Source organism: Phasianus colchicus, chromosome 15 (genome assembly GCF_987193195.1).
Source record: "Phasianus colchicus chromosome 15, bPhaCol1.hap1.1, whole genome shotgun sequence".
NCBI classification, from domain to species: domain Eukaryota; kingdom Metazoa; phylum Chordata; class Aves; order Galliformes; family Phasianidae; genus Phasianus; species Phasianus colchicus.
The window spans coordinates 16,367,034-16,385,473 of NC_143450.1; the positions used below are offsets into that span (position 1 = coordinate 16,367,034).

The window sequence follows — 18,440 nt, forward strand, 5'->3', positions numbered from 1 at the left end:
CGTCTTGCCGGTCGGGCCGGTCCTGCCCATGGCGCGCAGGCGCGGTCCCTCCTGGCTACTGCGCACGCGTCGTCACCTCCCATGGCGGCTCCCTCCCCTCCCCGTAGTGTAGTTGGGGCTGTGACGTCAGCGGCGGCGGCCATTACACGGGCAGCGCGAGCGAGAGAGCGGCAGAGCTGCCGTGCGTAGGGCGCCGCTTCGCCCGCCGCTCCCGTAACTTCTGCTGTGCTGCGTCCGCCGGCAGCGCGTTGTCGGGGCCTCCGGGAGGAGCGGCGGCAGCTGGTGAGGAGGAGGAGGAGGAGGAGGGGGCGAGTGAGCGGGCGTGTGCGGGATGGAGGAGAAGGTGTTCACCAAGGAGCTCGACCAGTGGGTGGAGCAGCTCAACGAGTGCAAGCAGCTGTCCGAGGGGCAGGTGAAGAGCCTGTGCGAGAAGGTGAGCGGCGGGCCGGGGGGGGCGGCGTGCGGCCGCGGGGACGGCGGGGCGGGGGTGGCTCCTCCCGGCCGGGTGGGCGCGGAGGAGGCTGTGAGGAGAACGGCGGAGCGGCGCCGGGCTGCGGGGCGGCTTCGCTCGGCTCCGCCGGGCTCCGCTCGGCGCCGCCCGCGCGGCCCGGTGCTGCCTGAGCCGCGGCCCCTCGGCGGGCAGCGCCGCGGCCTGGCCCCGCCTCCCGCCTTTTCATCGCCTCCTAAAATGGCGCCGCTGCCGGGAGATCCGCGGCCCGAGACCCCCGCGCCACCGGGCCCGGCGCTGCCCTGCGGGGGTGGCCGAGGGCGGGCCGTGCGGCACGGCGGAGCGCGGCGTGAGATCCGTGCGGGGCTCCGAGCCGCCCTGAGCCCGGCAGCTATTTATTTCTTTTTTTCTTCTCCTTTTAAATACAGGAGCACGCTTATTTGTGCTTGAGATGGAAGGTTAGGTTGACTTTGGGAGTCGGTTTTTTTCAGAATAAAATGGCGCTTTGTGAAATAAAGCTCGTGTCGCTGTTGATTTCTGCGGTGACTGATGGGGGACGCTGGGATCCGCAGACCGGAGTGCTGTGCTGTGTTTGTTGTACAGCAAGGTCTTAAAATCAGCCCCAGATGGACCGTGCTCTGGAAATTAAAGGGAATAATAGCTGTAATGGTACCTGGTTGTATTGTCCAGTCGCAGTCTAATTCTGAATTGAATGAAATCCTCACCTATCAAGGTTTATTAGTTTTTCCTTCAATTACTGGAGGTTTTATTTTCATCTGTCCTTAGACTGAAGGAATTGCATTTTTGGGGGGACCTGGCAATCAATGCGTATGGAAGTTATCGACGTGCTTGGTTCTAAAGAAGGCTGCATGCCTACTGCAGGAAGAAATGAGGGTATTTTAAGTTTGGCACCATGCCTTCAAATACTACGGCATGTTGGTTTAGAAGCAAATTGTTTCCAGAGGAGTTAGAATTAACTTGCAATTGCTTTTGGCCAGATGCGTTCTTGTTGTGTCCAAATTTCAGTTGACTGATATTCCAGCAACTTGAAATCATAACCATTAGGTTTGGTTTGTGTATTTAAAATTGCATTGCAAGCAAGTAGCAGTTTAGGGATTGCTTTCCATGTGTGCCTCTAGTGACAGCAGTCCGGCTTCTTCCTTGTGTCCCGTTTCCACCATTGATATGCTGATTCAAGGACTGAATCCTCAGTGGGCATTTCTAGTAAGGCTGTACGGTAATCTGTAAGAACCCAAGGAATAAATGAAATGCTTTCCGTTTACTGGATGTTCTGGATAGGTGAGGAGTAGACATACCAATAGAAACTGTATGAAAGGCACCATAGTCATGTTCATAATTTGTGCGAGGATGGAGGTGTTTTCATTTTTTTCTGATGAAGAATTGAAATAGACTTTATTTCTGGATGAGTGTGTAATGTTCATCACCAAAATAGATTCTTGGTGCTAGGAAAGAAAAAATTGTCTTAACCTGAAATGTTTCTGATAGGTTTTCAAGACAAGGAATCACGAGGCAGGCGGGCTCTGTAGGAGCAGCGAACTCTTCTGGTGAGGCTGAAGGAATGATAAGTGATGAGTGCATGAATTGTTTGTTTTGATTAAGGCGTTGGAATTAGGTTACAAAAAGCTGTCTGTCCAACTGCTGTGTTCTGAGATGAAAGACTGCAGAAATAGGAGAGAGTGATGTGAAAATACCACTGAGCTGCATCCACACTTTGCCACAAGTTGGGTGTGTTGGAGCCAGCTCCAGACCAAAGGTGGTATTTCTTTGGGTAGCATGACACTGTGCTTGAGATAAAGCTTGCTCTCTCTTCCTGGGCTGTGCTCAGTACTTTGTGAGGTACATCCAGGCTGTTTGTGTTAAGGAAGAATGATAACTACTGGTGGATTTACCAGGACTTCCTGCTAGTGGTAGGTAAGGTGCTGTGTGATTGCCAGTGCAAGCAATTGGAAGCTGTGCTCAGAGGCCCAAGCTTTCCGTTGTCCTTCTGTCCCCTCTGGTGGGTTGCTGTGTTCCCAGAAGCAGGGCATTAGTTGAATTCTGTGCCTGTCTGCTCAGGGTCCTCATTTACCCTGTTTCCAGGCTTCCAGCACCAGCTCTCAGCAATACTGAATTATACATCATGTTTTCACTATTGTCAGTAGTTGCATGTATGCAATCACACACAAAGGTTATGTTTTTCCATAAAGAACTTACATGTTAAGGATGGTGTCAAGTCTAGTTACTGTTCCGAATGATGGGTGAAGACCCTATCAGACAGAAGCTGTCATTCCTCACTGCACTGAGCTGTAGCTAGGATAGGGAAAAGTAATCATTCTTGTAAGGGCTTTTCCCCATAACACACTGTTTATTAGGTGATCTTACTGACTGGTATTTCTGGATCTTCTGAGGCTTTGTGTGTGAAGACCGGTGCCTGTAGAGTAAGATGATGCCTGAGGGCTCTGTTGTGTTTCAGTATTGATACCGAAAGAACATAACAGCTATTTGCAAACACCATGTAATACAGCACAGTATCTAAATGTGGCCATTCATGCATCGCAGTTACTCTCTTGGTGCATCCTGTGTTGTGCCTCATTACCTTGGTGATGGTAACTGGTAGAAATGTCTTCTAGAGCTAGGAATAATTTGTAGCCACAAATAATATCTGCTTTCATAGACCTGAAAAAAGTCTGAGTGACAATTAAATTATTCTAATGTTAATATTTCCTATTAATTTTGCTACAGCAATGACAGATTTTTATGTGCTTTAAGTGTTCCTTAGCTTTGAAGGAGTGTTATAAATATGTGCCTTACTCAAGTATGGCATTTATGGCATTGGCCACATTTGTTCTGCTGAGGCGGAATTGTATACTAGCTGCTGTCTGTGTACAGAGGAGAAAGGAGGTCTTCTGTGGCCAGGTGAGGTTTTTTTCCCACTGCCCACTTAGAACAAGGCTGCTGTTCTTTTCCATCCTTTGTGGGAAATGGTTTTAGTGGCACTGTTCTGATGCGTAGCTCAGGAAAGGTGGGATGGTAGTCCAGAATGGAACGCAGGAGCGAGCTGAATTTGTGGATGCAATCCCCACTGGTTATTTCAGAATCTATCTTCCTCTGGGTGGATGAGATGTCTGGGAGCCTCTCACTGGGAAGAGCTGGGCTGTGAGTGGGTTTGAATACAGCTCCCAGTTTCTTGAAGCAGACAAGCTGGTTGTATGCTGTGTAGAATTGTCAGGGCTCTCACTGTGTACTTCAGATACGCTTTACTGGTAACTGCATGGATGGTGCTGCTATCTAAAAATTTCTTAATTGAATGAAGTTCTGATATCAATAAGCCCTTTTCTAGAAGCCTTGATTGACACCTTGTCTCTGTAGCTTTTGATCTGTAACAAAGTTTGTGATCACACTTGCTATTTGGTCTGTCACCATTGCTAACTTTCCTAGTATGTTTCTGGGCTGTGCTGATTTCTGGTACGCTGGCTTGTCAGTGGTGGCTTTTTTTTCCTTCTGTTATCCGTCACCTTTAACACCAGATCTTCCACATTAGATTTTCTGAAGCTAATTGCCAATGAGAACAAGCCAAACAGATGCGTACTAACTGCAGCTGTACGAACTGCTTGCACTCTTTCAGCTTTCTTTAAGCACCACGGTTCTAGGAGGGCAGTGTGTTACTGATGTAGCTCATTTTTGGGTCAAAAGAAAAACCTGTGGTCGAAGTTCACTTCTTGCGTAGCACAAGACGAGCAAGTTTTGTAAAGCACGTTGTTTCAAGCTGTTACTGCCCTGACATTTCTGCCCCACTTCTTCAGAGGCACTGCTCCTTTGTCTGCTCTGCATTTGTGTAGGACATGTTGTGTGCCCCACACCACTTCTGACAGAAGAAGGGGTGTGGAAGGCACAGTGTTTCGTGTCCTATTTGCTACCACATTGGCTTACGGAGTCAGTAAAAAAGAAACTGCTGGTGGCAAGAGGGCCCTCTTCAGTTGTTTCAATGGCCTGCGGGAGGACAGGAGAAGACTGGAGACTCCTTTGTTACTGCCTATTGAATTTACTTGGGGATTGAGCTGTTAATGCTTCGATCTCTGGAGAATTACAGGGTGAGAAGGTTTTTGTGACATTTTAATAACTGCTTTAGGTTACTGTGGAATGCTTTCACAAAGAAAGACACTTTCACTCCAGTGTTCTTACGATAGCGTTAATATAAAATGGAAAGTGTTCCCTTGCACAGAAGACATTTGAAGTGTCAGCCTTGCCAGTCTTCTCACCTAGTTCTGATTACAACACTTCGGTTATGTGTATAAGATGTCTTAGGCACATTGCTTCTTGTAGCACTAACAGCTTTCTCTTTTATTCTGTGAAATCGAGTTGTGCTGCTGTTAGTACTTCTTTCTTTTAATTAGTTTTTACTCACCACATTCATTGTAATCAGATGGAGTGAAAGATATTCCAGTGTTGTCATTTTGGGCATTGCTTAAAATAACAGAAGTGAGTGTTTGTAAGTCAGAGCAAGTTTGTACTTGAGTTTCTACAGTGTAAGGATAACGACATGGACAAGGCTGTAGATTGATGTCCCTTTCCAGATCTACCTCTGGTAAAGCTGTCGCCTCCCAAGATCTGATGACAGTGCTGCTCTGTGATTGCTCTCAGGCCACGCTCGGTTAGTCATCACGGTTGCCTTAAACAGTATAATAACCTTACCTGTCTGGCTTTGGCATGAGTTATGGAGGGCTTGTGCAAATAGCTCTGCTGAGAGGCTCCAAGGAGCAATGGTAAAATTTCCCTTCTCACTTAGGAACCCTTAAAGACTACACCAGCATTCAATAACACTGTTGTTGCTGTAGACTTCTTTCTTTAGGCAATGTGTTAAGCTGGAAAAAGCAGGTAGTTTATTCCTGGCTAAAGAATAAATACCAGGGCTCAACTAATCAGTTGAGCAACTCTCTGATATTTCTGCAGGGTATGTAGGAAATACCTTCCAATATAGGTGTTGAATCCTCGCTTACTGGTTTTGAAGCACGCACGTGTGCCTGCCCAGCCTTCCAGCTGATACCTGACTGCATTTAACATCAGTGTGCCTAGCTGTGGTTGGAGTTATTTGAACAAGAAGTTTGAAAATCCCACGAATCTACCACCAGCCAGTTTAGCTTCATTTATCAGACACACTAGTTTGGGAATGGCTTCAACCTATTTCTTTTTTTAATTGCTTATTGTAGTAAAAAATGAATTCAGCTTGCTACTAGGGGCAGGGCTGAAGGTAGTCTCTATCAAGTGATCAGCTTCATGCATTGTTACTGTTACTCTTTTACTTGGATCTCCAATATAGAGAGGAACCTATCTGGTTCCCCTAATTGATTTGGCTGCTTGATTTATTTTTTATTTTTTTCCAAGATTGTTTAATTCAAAGTTAAGAGCACAAAGATATCTTGAATATTGTGAAATAATTATGACATTGAATTCTTTTGGGGATGCCCCTTCCTGTCCTCATTTTCTCCCTGGTCCACTATTGTTACTTAAATAGCACTTCCTCTTCTCCTAAATCTCTCTCCAAGGGAAATAGCATTCTTTTCAGTTACTATTAGATATGTAAGGCTGCTAATGATTTTTGCAAATTGAGGTTGAAGGGAATATCAAGACTGTAGAAAGTGTCAGTCATTGTTTTACAGTACGAAGGAATACAGAATTACTTGGCAAAAGTTTACTGCCTGTACTCATTCTTATAGACCTTCTAGAATTCATAGGAGAAATGAAGTGATTGTCTCATTTAATCTTGCATGCAGTGCTGGCATTAGGATTAATATCTTGGTTGGCCAGCAGCGTGTGTTTATTCAGTTACTCTTCTAAGCAAATAGGAATTGCTAAAAGAATGAGGCAGCAGTTGCTCTGCTGTGGAGTGGCAAAGAAAGGTACTTAGCTTTGTGGTGAAATATTAAGCTGGTTTGTACAAAGCTTTTTGAGTTAGGTGTGGTTTGCTACGTAGTCATTGATATAGCGGCCGCTATTCTTTTGTACACTTAAATACAACTTAGTAAGCTTAAATGCAACTTCCGAGTTCATTTGTTAGTTCTGTTTGCCCAGACCTGAGAAAATGAAGGGCCACAAATTTGCAGTGAGTTGCTTGTGACAAACATTGCCAGGAGCTGCACTGTGATTGAGCAGGCACGCTGCTTCCTTCACCTGGTTCTGAACCTCCAGAATGGCCTGCAGTGAATGACATTAGCACTAGTGTTATAGGTGATGCTCACCAAGCCAGAGTAGATAGGATGCTCTCTGTTTCAGTCATGGAAGAGTATTTTGCTGCTGTCAGTACTTTTGTATTGGATGGAAATTCTGTTTTTACTTGCTGTGGAATACTAAATAGTTAAATGTAAATCGAGAGCTTTGAATTTTAATTTTATTTTTGCATATGCAATCACACTGAACTCCTTAGTGGATTCTGAAGTTCAGAATTAAGCAGGTTCCCTTTTGTGCTGTGTAATCTGACTGCTGTCTTAACATCTTCACAGGTGAATGATATCAGAGGCCTGATGTCTCTACTTTTGTTTAAAAAGTCAGACTGTAAAAGAAAACCCCTTGTGCTCCATGTTTGATTTGAACATCTTTACCCTGCAGGTAGGGACTGGCAACACTTGAAGGAAACAGAAATGCATTTATTTTGTAGAAGAGCTGCTGACTTTGCATGGAACTGGGACCTCTTCCAGGTGGTGAAGCTGGCTGGCTAAAACCAGCCTTCATCCCAATTAGCTGATCATTGTGGCTTTAGTCACATCCTGTGCATCTTGACGACAGGAAACTATGGGTGTGGCTGAGGTCTTCGATCTCAACAAAATATCTTTATGGTAACTACAGATGCATGACCTTGTCTTGGTTACAGTGGATGCCTTTCCATACAAGCCTTATTAGACAGCGTGGTGGCTTACAGGTGTGAGTTTTGGTCTTCCAAGAATGCATTACAAATTTCCACAGTGACTGCAGAGCTGTTGTCTCATTAAAGTGGCGTTTATTTCCTTTACTGAGTTAGTATTAATCTTTTGATAAGTGCTTTATTGCACTGATTCAGCATTGCACAGCAGTTTCAAACACTGTTTGCATGGCTCAGTGAAGCCACAGTAATGTTTCCTGCTTTTATTTTTTCTGTATGATGTGCCTCACAGAGTAGATTCTTGGTTTGAGCTATCAGAGCTTCTGCTAGAAGGTGATGATCTGAACAGGGGTCGGCATGAAAAAGAAATACATTGCATGTTCTAGAAACAAAAGGGAAATTGTATACTGGTGAATTGAAGAGATTTTTCAGAAATGGACCAGTTCAGATCTGTTTTATGAGCTCAGGTAGATGATGTATTCTGCTTATGAAGCAGACTTGCCCTCAGCAGTGTGAGAGTGGCTGAGTTGCAGCCCTCGAGGCGCTCAGCTCTGAGCTGTAGTCTGTCTTGTTGGGCAGAAATTCAGGCAGAGAACAAGGGAAATGAGAGCCAGAGTGCAGGCAACTCCTGCCTTTCATTAAATAAAATCCTGAGATCTAAAAATCAAATCCCAATAGCTTTAATAGACATCTTTTTTGAATTTTTTGCACCCCAGCCTGTTATAAAATGTGGTGCTTGCTTGAATCTTTGTTTTAAAACAATGGAACTAATCTTTGTATTTTAAGAATGAGTTTTTGCTGCTGTTTGTTTTTGGCATATAAGGAGGTGCTTTGTAAACAAGAAAAATACAGTGCTCTACTATTCATTCTTCATTTTCAAAGATGTGCAGCAATCCTGGAAGGTTTGGATCCTTAAGTTGTAGGATTTATTTTCATCCGGTACTTCTGTTACTATAAAGTGAAAATTGTTTTCTTGTGCCTTTAAACTGGCCTTAGTTTTAGTCCTGTCTTCTGGCTCTCTTGAGTTTGCACGAGTTGCTTTTTCCCCAGAAAAACAGTTGAGTAAGCAGATACTGCAGTACTGAGAAGTGAACTCCAGGCAGCGTGACTGAACTGACGTGTGTTTGATACGTGCTTATTGTTGGAACTTTGAGATTGCTCTAAGGGTAGCACATGACTTTCCACATCGACAGCTGTTGTAAGACAGATTTTACTCAGTTCTGGTACTTTTTTCCTCGTGTCTTATAGCTGCATGTAGGGACTTGTCATTGCAGTGTTGCATGCTGCTGATACCGGGCATTTGCTTCAGTTTATTGACTCTTCAGAATGTAGAATACAACTTAAACTTCCTGTGGAGCTTCATGAGAACTGAAGTCCTGCAGAAGCTCAGAGCTCTCTTAATGTTAAGAGCTGTTAAGAAATGAAAAATGTCTAAGAAACAAAAGCACTGATAAGTGCTCGAGAAAAATCTTGAATTTTGGAATTGCCTGTTTATGTAGAGATAGGCAGTGAAACCTGAATGTTTCAAAATGCTAGTGTCAAAATATTGTGAAGTATTGCACTGCCATCCTTGGCAATAGGTCACAGGGTTCTTGAAGTGGGAACCAGGTGTGCCTGTCACTGCCCTGCTCCTCCCTCATCAGGCGGCCTGACTGAGCAGTGCTCAGCTGTGCTGGAGGCTGCTGCTGTGCTTCCCTGCTGGGAATAAGCATGGTGGCTGCTGGTGGCACTTCCATTTTGCTAAAGACTGTGACTGAGCTAATAGCATCATCCTGGGTCTTAGGGAAGGGATCAGTCAGTGGGGAATGAAACCAAATAAGATTGCACAGGCTGGTGTGTGTCCTGTACAAAGCTGGAGTCACCCATGCTTCAGTGGTACTAGTAACAGCTTGACTTTGTGAACCTTGTTGTGAAATTGTATTACATCTACTCTTGTCTTGACAGCCTGTGTTTCTGTAATGTCACAGTGTGTTCCAACAGTTGTGACTGAAAATGCAGAAACGGGGTACAGCTGATGGTTTTTCAGTGTTATTTTCCACTTCCAACTCTCTTGAAGCTCTTTTTTAGAGACTAGTGTACTGCTTAAGCAGTTCAGTGCATGCCACTGCTAATGCTGTGGGACATAAGACTGTAAATGGGCTAAGCAGGTCGTAAGTTGGTATTCCATTAAACTTGCTTCAAGAGCATGAAAATATTTAGATGACTACACCAGCATCCTTTTGCTGCAGGATTTAAATGGAGATTGCTGTTTTGCATGTTGACCTGGAACCGTCTTTTTCTATCAGAGTGGCTGTCTGACTTACCTATGTGCTCGGTCATCTGCATATCTGAGCGAGTTAATATTTCAAAAACTGAGGAAGTGACAACTCCACAGAGAACGATGCCATTTTAATCTCAGTCAGCATAAAAGTTGCATACCTTTGATGAAAAATGAATGTAGCATTCCTTGTGTGATGCTTACAAAAATATGGCAGTAGAAAGCATTCTAATTAAAGAATGCTTTTTGTATTGAAGTGCTATAAGTCTCTGTAACTTTCTCTGTCAAAAGGAGAACTAGGATGGGTAATGCTTCTGACTGTAATGGTGTATTAGAGGAGGCTTGGGCTGTTAGAACAGCTCCCGAACATCCGGTGAGTGTCATTGCATTAAAATGAACTTAAGTCAGTCTATCTTAAAATAAATTGATATTTTTAGCATTTACCATAAGCCACCAGTGACTCGTCTTTGGCACTAGGCACAATGTGAGTGGAAACTTGTGTGAGCTTGACTTTTGTTGTAAATAGGTCTGCAGAGTAATTTAATTTTGTTACTCATGATTTTTTATATCTCAAGCAGTGTTGTGCAGGGTACTTAACCATGACTGCATTTTGCATTTCTTCCTAGTGTTGAATGGAATCTTTGCATCTCTATCATTAAAGTGTGTGTTGCTGGCTGTTGGTGTTTGAAATGGTTGCTGGGCTATGGACAGCTTGGATAATGCTCAGGAGCAGTGAGACCACATCTGGGGGTGTCCATCACTGCCCAGCTGATGGCTTCACAGCTAGAGTGGGAATTTGGACAGAGCAGCATGTTCCTTAATGAGCCTGGTTCTTGTTGGGACCAGGTATTTAGTCGCTTGTTTAGCTTTTAATTTCAGATATTTTGTTCCTAACTTTTCAAATCTCCTGCTTTTCAAATGGTAATGATTTTTTTTTTTTCTACAATGTCTCAAAATACTTCTCTGCTTAGCAGAAAGCCTCCAAAATAAGCGGACATCTAAAGTTGCATACTTAGGTTTGAGTTGTCGGGTTAGGTTTGAGAAAGCAGTGAGAGAAATGACCCTAAAATGAATGTGGTGTTGCTCTTCTGCCCATCTCTTATGCTGCTGCATGCGTCAGGGTATTTGGGATTCAGTGTGGCCATGTGTAGGTGGTATTTAGTGCTGCTACTGTGAGTTTTGTGGGCATCCCACTTCATGGAGCAGAATGCAGTTTTCATATTGTCTTCTTGGTAATGTAATGAGGTTAAATATATCCTTTTTGAAACGGAACATTGGTGCTTGAAAGGTGTAAATCTTAATAGATGGTAACTTGTAAACTTGCTGCTATTTATATTTCTAATGCCTCCAATACTCCCTTGATTTAGAAAATTGTTGTGGCGTGTATTTATAGATTGTTGTCAGAGCAGTCACCAGCAACTGGCATCATGATGATAAGATTGAGGAATTCTGGCAGTATTTTCAAATTACCTTTTTGATGCTATAATTAGCTTGTGCTATTTGTATGAATTATCCTTGTCAGCAACTTCTGTGTGCAAAACTTTGGGGAAGAAAATGAAGAGAACAAAAATGTGCTTCTTACTTCAGCTTATAAAGGGCACATTTGTGCATACTTACAACACACACAAAGTTACTGTGTGGTTGGTAATAACTGTGAATGTTGGTTGAGTTCTTGCTTCTGCTTCAGGTAGGATCATCTGCTGTATTCAAAGAGATGCACATGAGTAGCAAACTGTCATCCAGCTTCTGAAGCAAGACATCTGAAGTGTGGAACCCTGCTGGAACTCTGGCTGGTTAACACATCCATGCTCACCTCCCGGATTCGGCTGTGTCTGAGTTCCAGCTTTGGAAGGGCTGGGAATAAGCTACTTGCATGATTGTAGGCTTACTACAAACTTTACAGTTCCAGAGATGATGGTCATTGATCTGAAGGCAGTTGTGCTGCCTTTCTTGGAGCTGCTTTATAGAACATACCAGTTTTTTCTAAGCTGGATACTAATTCTGAAATACCCATTTGATGCTGTGTGAGGGGGGGAAAACCCAATTCTTTAAAACAAACAAACAAACTTTTAAAAATCTTCACAAAAAGCAGTAGATTTCAAGTAGGTAAGCTCCTATAAGCTCCATATGTTTCAGACAAGGACAAGAGTTCATAGAAAAGGGCAGATAATGTTGTAACGCTGCAAACAGTAGAGCATATTGTGAGTAAAAACTGTTCACAGACAGTCTTACAACTTCTTTGTTTTTGTTTTTAGGCTAAAGAAATTTTGACAAAAGAATCCAATGTACAAGAAGTGCGATGTCCTGTCACAGTCTGTGGAGATGTGCATGGACAATTTCACGACCTCATGGAACTCTTCAGAATTGGAGGCAAATCACCAGACACAAATTATTTGTTTATGGGGGACTATGTTGACAGAGGCTATTACTCAGTTGAAACAGTCACGTTGCTTGTAGCTCTTAAGGTAATTTTTCTTCTGTAGCATCCAGTATAAAATGTGTAATTACTGTCCTGACTGCATTTGATATCAGTTATGAATTTACTGCAAAGGTTTATAAGTAGAAAAACTGCAATGTTGGCTGTGTTATCAAAAATATTTTTTACAAACCTATATAGATTTAGTATTTCTGAAAAGCCTGTATAACTTTTTCTAAAGGGAGCTGTGCATTTATTTTTATCTATAAATGTGGAAGTACGAGTCTTTAAAAATGTGAGAGAACAGCTTAGTGCACAGGGATAGTGAAGTCCACTGGTAACAGTGGATAAAACCTGTACTTCATCTCAAGGCAACTGAAAACCTGCATCATTTAGGTGTTTTTTTTTTTTTCCTTTAAGGTTGTAATTTAATTTTTTCTTATTGCTTAATTGGCATATTATGGGGAGGGGAAGAAAAGCAAATTGTGGTTTTGGAAAGTGCATGTTATCGTGTCCCTAAAATATCTTCCACTGTTATGTTTAGGTCCGTTATCGTGAACGTATCACAATTCTTCGAGGGAACCATGAAAGCAGGCAGATCACACAAGTATATGGTTTCTATGACGAATGTTTAAGAAAATATGGGAACGCAAATGTTTGGAAGTACTTTACAGACCTTTTTGATTACCTTCCTTTAACTGCCTTGGTGGATGGCCAGGTAGGTTGAACTTGGACAAAGTTAAATGTTGCTGGTTGTGAAGGGAGCTATTAGCACAGTATTCACTGAGCTCTCAGCTTGAAAATAATCTTTTGAAAATTTTTCTTAATTGTTCATACTAAGCAGTTATAAATTTTTGTATTAATAAATGTAAACAACTGAAATTTCATGATGTGTCTCTTTCAGATTTTCTGTCTACATGGTGGCCTCTCTCCATCAATAGATACGCTGGATCACATCAGAGCACTTGATCGCTTGCAGGAAGTTCCCCACGAGGTATACTGAAAATTAATTATCTTAATTCACAGTGCAATTCATGATTCAGCATATGTTGGGCATTTTAATATATGCAAAGGCAGAAAATCAGGTTCAAAATGATGTACAATTTGAAAATTGTCTGTCTTGCCTTACTAGTCTTCTGCAGGAAAATTAAGGGACACGTTCTTGCCTTAAGTTACAAAGCATATTTTAATATCTCAGAGGTGAAAACTGCTTCTGTGAAATTTTTTCATTAAAATTAACTTCCTTGTTACTATTTTAAGTTTTAACTACACTAACTATTATAGCTGATAAGTGAGGTTTTTTCTTACATTTTCTTTCCAAGCCTTGAAGAGATGCTGCAGTAAGGTTTGCAGGGGCATGAGTGTGGAGGTTGTGTTTTTTGTTCTTGCTTTTTTTTTTTTTTTTGCTTCAATTCATGGAATACTTTCCAAATCTCTTACAGGGTCCAATGTGTGACTTGCTATGGTCAGATCCAGATGATCGTGGTGGCTGGGGAATTTCTCCTCGAGGTGCAGGTTATACGTTTGGACAGGATATTTCAGAAACCTTTAACCATGCTAATGGCCTTACATTGGTTTCAAGAGCTCATCAGTTGGTAATGGAGGTAAGCAGCAAAGGCTGTGTGTTTAAGCTGTTGACAGTGTAGTTGTTGTGGTGCCTGAGATGCACACTTGGCCTCTTTACAAGGTAAAGGTGTGTGTGGTTTCTTCTTAGTCTCTGGTTGTCCCTAGAAGTTAACCTCTAATCATCAAAACCAGAACCCAAACCTAGTTTTAAAAAGATTGTGTAATTCAGAATTGGTATTTTAATTTTTAACAACGTAGTGGAGAATTCTTGCTGTTTTTTAATGTGCTTATCTGATGCTTACTGGGAAGATGTTATATGCTATGGTGCAATTCCTTTTTTCCCTTTTCAGTTGAGAAGAGAAATAAACATACAGCCTTAATGTTATTTAAAACTTCAAAGCCTATGTAGGGTTTTGCAAGTTGAAATTCAGTTTAGTAGTCAGTTATGGGGTGCAGCAAATGAATATGGTTTTCCTAAATAGTTTATTTTCCTCTGCAGGGGTACAACTGGTGCCATGATCGGAACGTAGTAACAATTTTCAGTGCTCCAAACTATTGCTACCGTTGTGGCAACCAGGCTGCAATTATGGAACTTGATGATACTTTAAAATACTCCTTGTAAGTATGCTTAAAAATGAGATCTGTGTTGCCCGTGATTTTAAGATTTGATAAGTGGTATTATGCTACGGTAACTGTTCATGGTTTTAAGGTATGGTTTTTGTCCTGTGCACATTCAGGAGGTGAGGGTAGAATTGTTGTGTTAGTGATATCTAAAAGCACTACAGTTTTACGTTGGAAATAGTTGTTGACATCTAGGCAGATGTCATTAAGCTCATTACATACAATAAAGTGAGAGTTTAATGAAATACGACAGAGGTAAGTAATTTGAAAGTCAGAATACTGTCAGATGTGAGGTAGTTATGCCCACCTGTAAGTCTAGGGGAAGTGACTTTGAATGTGGTTAGGACACTGACTTTACAAAGCTGTTATAGCAGTTTTACTAATAAATGAGGAATTGTACACAGCATTGTGTAAATTACCTCTTTGATAATTACTGGAGACTTTTAATGTCTAGATGTATACTGACATCTGACCAGTTTGAGTCTTAAAGCCAAGATTTTTTTCCTTCAAGTCCACAGAAGTAATCCTAAGATGAATTTAAATTAATTCAGAAAAAATACCTGCATGTAACTGGAATGCTGTCACTAATCCAAATGCTTTTCAGTTTGCAGTTCGATCCAGCGCCGCGCAGAGGTGAACCGCATGTTACTCGTCGCACCCCAGACTACTTCCTGTAAAGAGAGTATAGACCTGTACAGTATTGCCATGAACCATATGTTGACCTAAAGAAAATGGGAAGAGCAACAGTAACTCCAAAGTGTCAGAAAATATTTAACATTCAAACTTGTTTTCACATGGACCAAAAGACGTGCCATACTCAAATACAAAGCCTCTTGTCGTCAACAACTGTGACCACTTTAGAATGAACCAGTTCATTGCATGCTGAAGCAACATTGTTGGTCAAGAAACCAGTTTCTGGCATAGCGCTATTTGTAGTTACTTTTGCTTTCTCTGAGAGACTGCAAATAATAAGATGTAGACATTAACACCTCGTGAATACATTTAACTTTCCATTTAGCTATAGCTTTATTCAGCATGACTGTAGATAAGGATAGCAGCAAACAATCATTGAAGCTTAAAGAACATTTTTAAAATAAGTACCAAGGCTTCATATTTGTTCTGAAACTGTTTGTTTGTTTTTATTTTCAGGGAATACTGTTTAATTTAATTGTATTGATTTTTTTTTTGTCTGCACTCAGTTCCCTTTTCCACTCTTTGCCCAACCATATTGTCCCTTGTAATGTCCGAGCATAGTGAATTACTTTGAACAGAACTGTTTTTTTCTGTAAAACAATGTTACTGCAGGACAGAGCTGCAGTGTTTTTCATAATAAACTTGTGAACTAAGTATGGAAAAATGTCAAATTCTAATTGCATCTCAGGTCAGCTCTGGTTTAATAAACTAATGCACAGCTGGATAGGTTTTATAAACCTGGATAGAAGTTTCTACCATAAATAATGGAAAAAAATGAGGTGATTGAAGTGTGCTGGAAAACTGTGACCTTCTGAATTCTATCCCAGGGAGATGTCTGGTCCTGCGATCTCATGTAGCTGAGAACAGAGCTCACTTATTACTGAAATGTTGCTCTCTTTTTTTCCCACTTGGTGCTCTGTGAAATATTCGAAAGTAGAAAAATACAAGATAAATTAACTGATCGAGCATGGCTTTTTTTTCAAGTGTAAATCTAAGTTTGAGTTATTTCCATTGTAGGTGCTAATACTTCAGAAAGAAATCTGAAAAACTAAGAATAAAACCAGTTTTCTAAATATTAAAGGAATAACTTGAAATTCAGTACTATGTGTATTGCCCAAGCTTCCATTACAAAAATAAGTGTGATTTGTGTTAACTTCTGTTTAAAAACTTTCCTTTCTACTAATTGAATCTGATGATTTTATTCAAAACACATTCAGATGATTTGCATTAAGGCTCACACTTGCAACTTCTTATTGGACGTATCTTAAAAGAACTTACCTGGCTGTTCTATTGGAGGGCCCTTGCTTTCATACTGTTTAAAAGACTCTGGTTTTTGAGCTCAGTGTATAGACTGTGTGACAAAATAGAGAGGGTTTTTTTAATACTGCTGCCTTGTGAGAGAAAATATAGAAGTGTTGCAAGTGTGCAGGCCCACACGCTTTTTTGGACTTCCTTGCTTTTTTGCTTTTCTGAGGTTTTCTCATGAAGGGCTGCTTAACTGTCAAACTTGCAAGATGCTTCCTTTCAAATTCATTAATTCAGTGCCTTTTCTGAAAGGCTTGAGGGGTTACTTTTTTCTTTAGCAAAAATTCTGCCTTTAGGTAGAGCTCCAAACTATTGCTGGAAAGCCCAGTCCTTCTGAATTATGACTTCTTACAGGGAGAAGTGCATTCTAAAAATAATGCTCACATGGAGGTGTTCCTTCTGTTATTGTTTTCTTACTAGTATGTTGGGAGCTTTTGCTTTGATCACTAACAAAAAAACAAGTTCCTTTGCTTTAGAGAGAGTTCATTAAGTTCCCATTCCTCTTGCTTGCCATTCTCTGTATTTGTGCTTTTGCAGATAGAACTTTTACCTTCACTGACACCTTCCATGCCTTTGGCACGGGACATCCCCTGCTGCAGTGGGAAGCAGTTCATTTGTTCTGTTTCTGTATGCACGTACAGGCAGTTGTTAGTAAAGTCAACAGAGTATGTGGACAGTCACTCCAGGTTTTGCACTTTTCTCCATAATTATGCTGTGACTGGCCATTTGTGGACTTTTGTTTTTAAGAATATCACATTGTGAACAAGAAATTTTTGCTCTGATGGGGATTAGTATTGCTGTTTGCCAGCCAGCTAGGACGTGAGATTCAAGAGGAAACTTCAAATAGAAATAATGACCATCCAATTTTTCAGCAGCTGGCTGACTAGAAGTTCACATAAGCTTCACTTCAAACTGTGATGCTACTGGCACGTAAGTAGGATTTTGGTTTGTTTCAAAGATCAGTATTGACCTTTCCTTCTGCACTGCAGAGACTGGTAGATTCCTTGGAAAGGTGATGTAGGAGTAGCTCAAAGTCCTGTATCTTCATCATTCAGTCATGCTTTTTACCTGAATTTGTATATCAGATTGAAGTAAATGCCTCTCACTTGTAGAGGTCTGTTCTTTCAACTAAGGAATCATTAAGTCAGAATTGAAGTATTAATACATATACACATACACAAGAAGGCCTTTGGTAACTTCCATTCTGAAAGGAGAAGATGAAAGCATTTGGAACATACAGTTTTGCAGGTTTTCTTTCCTTTGTTCTCAGTCTTTCTTTGCCAGCCCCTACAGGCTGCCTGTCCCTTGGCAGCCCCCAGGGCTCAGCTGCCCTGCAGTGCATCCCACAGCCCTGCTGCCTCAGCTGACATGGGCTCCTGTGTGTAGGTGCCTGTTTTCTCCAGGGTAAATGGACACTTGTGTTTGTAGGCTCAGGCTGAAGCCGGATAGTTTCCAGCTGCTCACATTTGCATACAAGCTCAATATCACTGCTCTGCTGTTTTAGATCTGACAATACCTGTTAAGGTTTCTTGATGCGCAGGCAAGTGAAGATGGACAGAACTACGTGTCTTGTTTTATCTACCTGGATTCTGCCTTGGAAAAGAGGTGGTGAGCGTACATATTGCTGATGAAAGCTCTGACATTTCATCTGACTGTACACCAGTCTGATTAGTATCAAAGGTCGGCCTGGATTTTTTTTTTCCACAGTTGCTGAAAGTCACATTGATAAAGATTGTATGGTGAGGGCCTGGGACAAAGTCTTTCCTTTAGCAATTTGAAAATTCAGTCTGAATTCTAAAGGCCAGCTGTACATTTTTCTCATGGACAGCACAAAAAGAAGGTACAGAAGTGCTCAGTTTATTTTTTGCATCTTCATAGTTCAATAAATACATCCCTGTGCTCCTCCCTTTTTACTCCTTCATTTCCTTACTAATAACACCACAAGCTCCTGCTGTAGGAGAAGCTGTGATGTCGAACAGGACAGGGCTGAAGGAGAAATGCACCTGTTTGTTCTGGAAAAATGGTCTGGTCTGTAAGAAGAGGCAAGTGTTATCAAATGACCACTCTGAATTTCAGATGAAGCGACACTACGTTCAGTTAACTGAAGGTGTGGTTCCACTCATCCCTTTCTTGTATATCAGCCAAACACTTTTTAATTGCTTCTTGCTTTACGTGTATGCTGAGAGTTTGTGGTAATTTAGGATTTATTTTATTTATTTCTGGTCTGTACAAATTTTGCATTGCCATTCTCTCAAGGTTGTTGCAGGTGTCTTGCCCAGAC

At 41.5% G+C, this 18,440-nt stretch overlaps 1 protein-coding gene and 1 long non-coding RNA gene across 2 annotated transcripts; one reads left to right on the forward strand and one right to left on the reverse strand.

The window, feature by feature from the left end:
- The first annotated feature begins 19 nt into the window (after positions 1-19).
- Positions 20-15,508, forward strand: PPP2CA (protein phosphatase 2 catalytic subunit alpha). The gene is made up of 7 exons (XM_031598418.2): positions 20-433; positions 11,814-12,023; positions 12,519-12,692; positions 12,879-12,968; positions 13,417-13,578; positions 14,040-14,158; positions 14,766-15,508. Exons 1-7 carry the CDS (start codon positions 332-334, stop codon positions 14,836-14,838), a joined length of 930 nt encoding a protein of 309 aa, XP_031454278.1. The 5' UTR covers positions 20-331; the 3' UTR covers positions 14,839-15,508.
- Positions 7,069-14,842, reverse strand: LOC149915933 (uncharacterized). The gene is made up of 2 exons (XR_016471326.1): positions 14,722-14,842; positions 7,069-8,711 (listed from the first exon to the last, which is right to left on the reverse strand). It is a non-coding gene; the product is annotated as an uncharacterized LOC149915933 (long non-coding RNA).
- Positions 15,509-18,440: the final 2,932 nt, after the last annotated feature.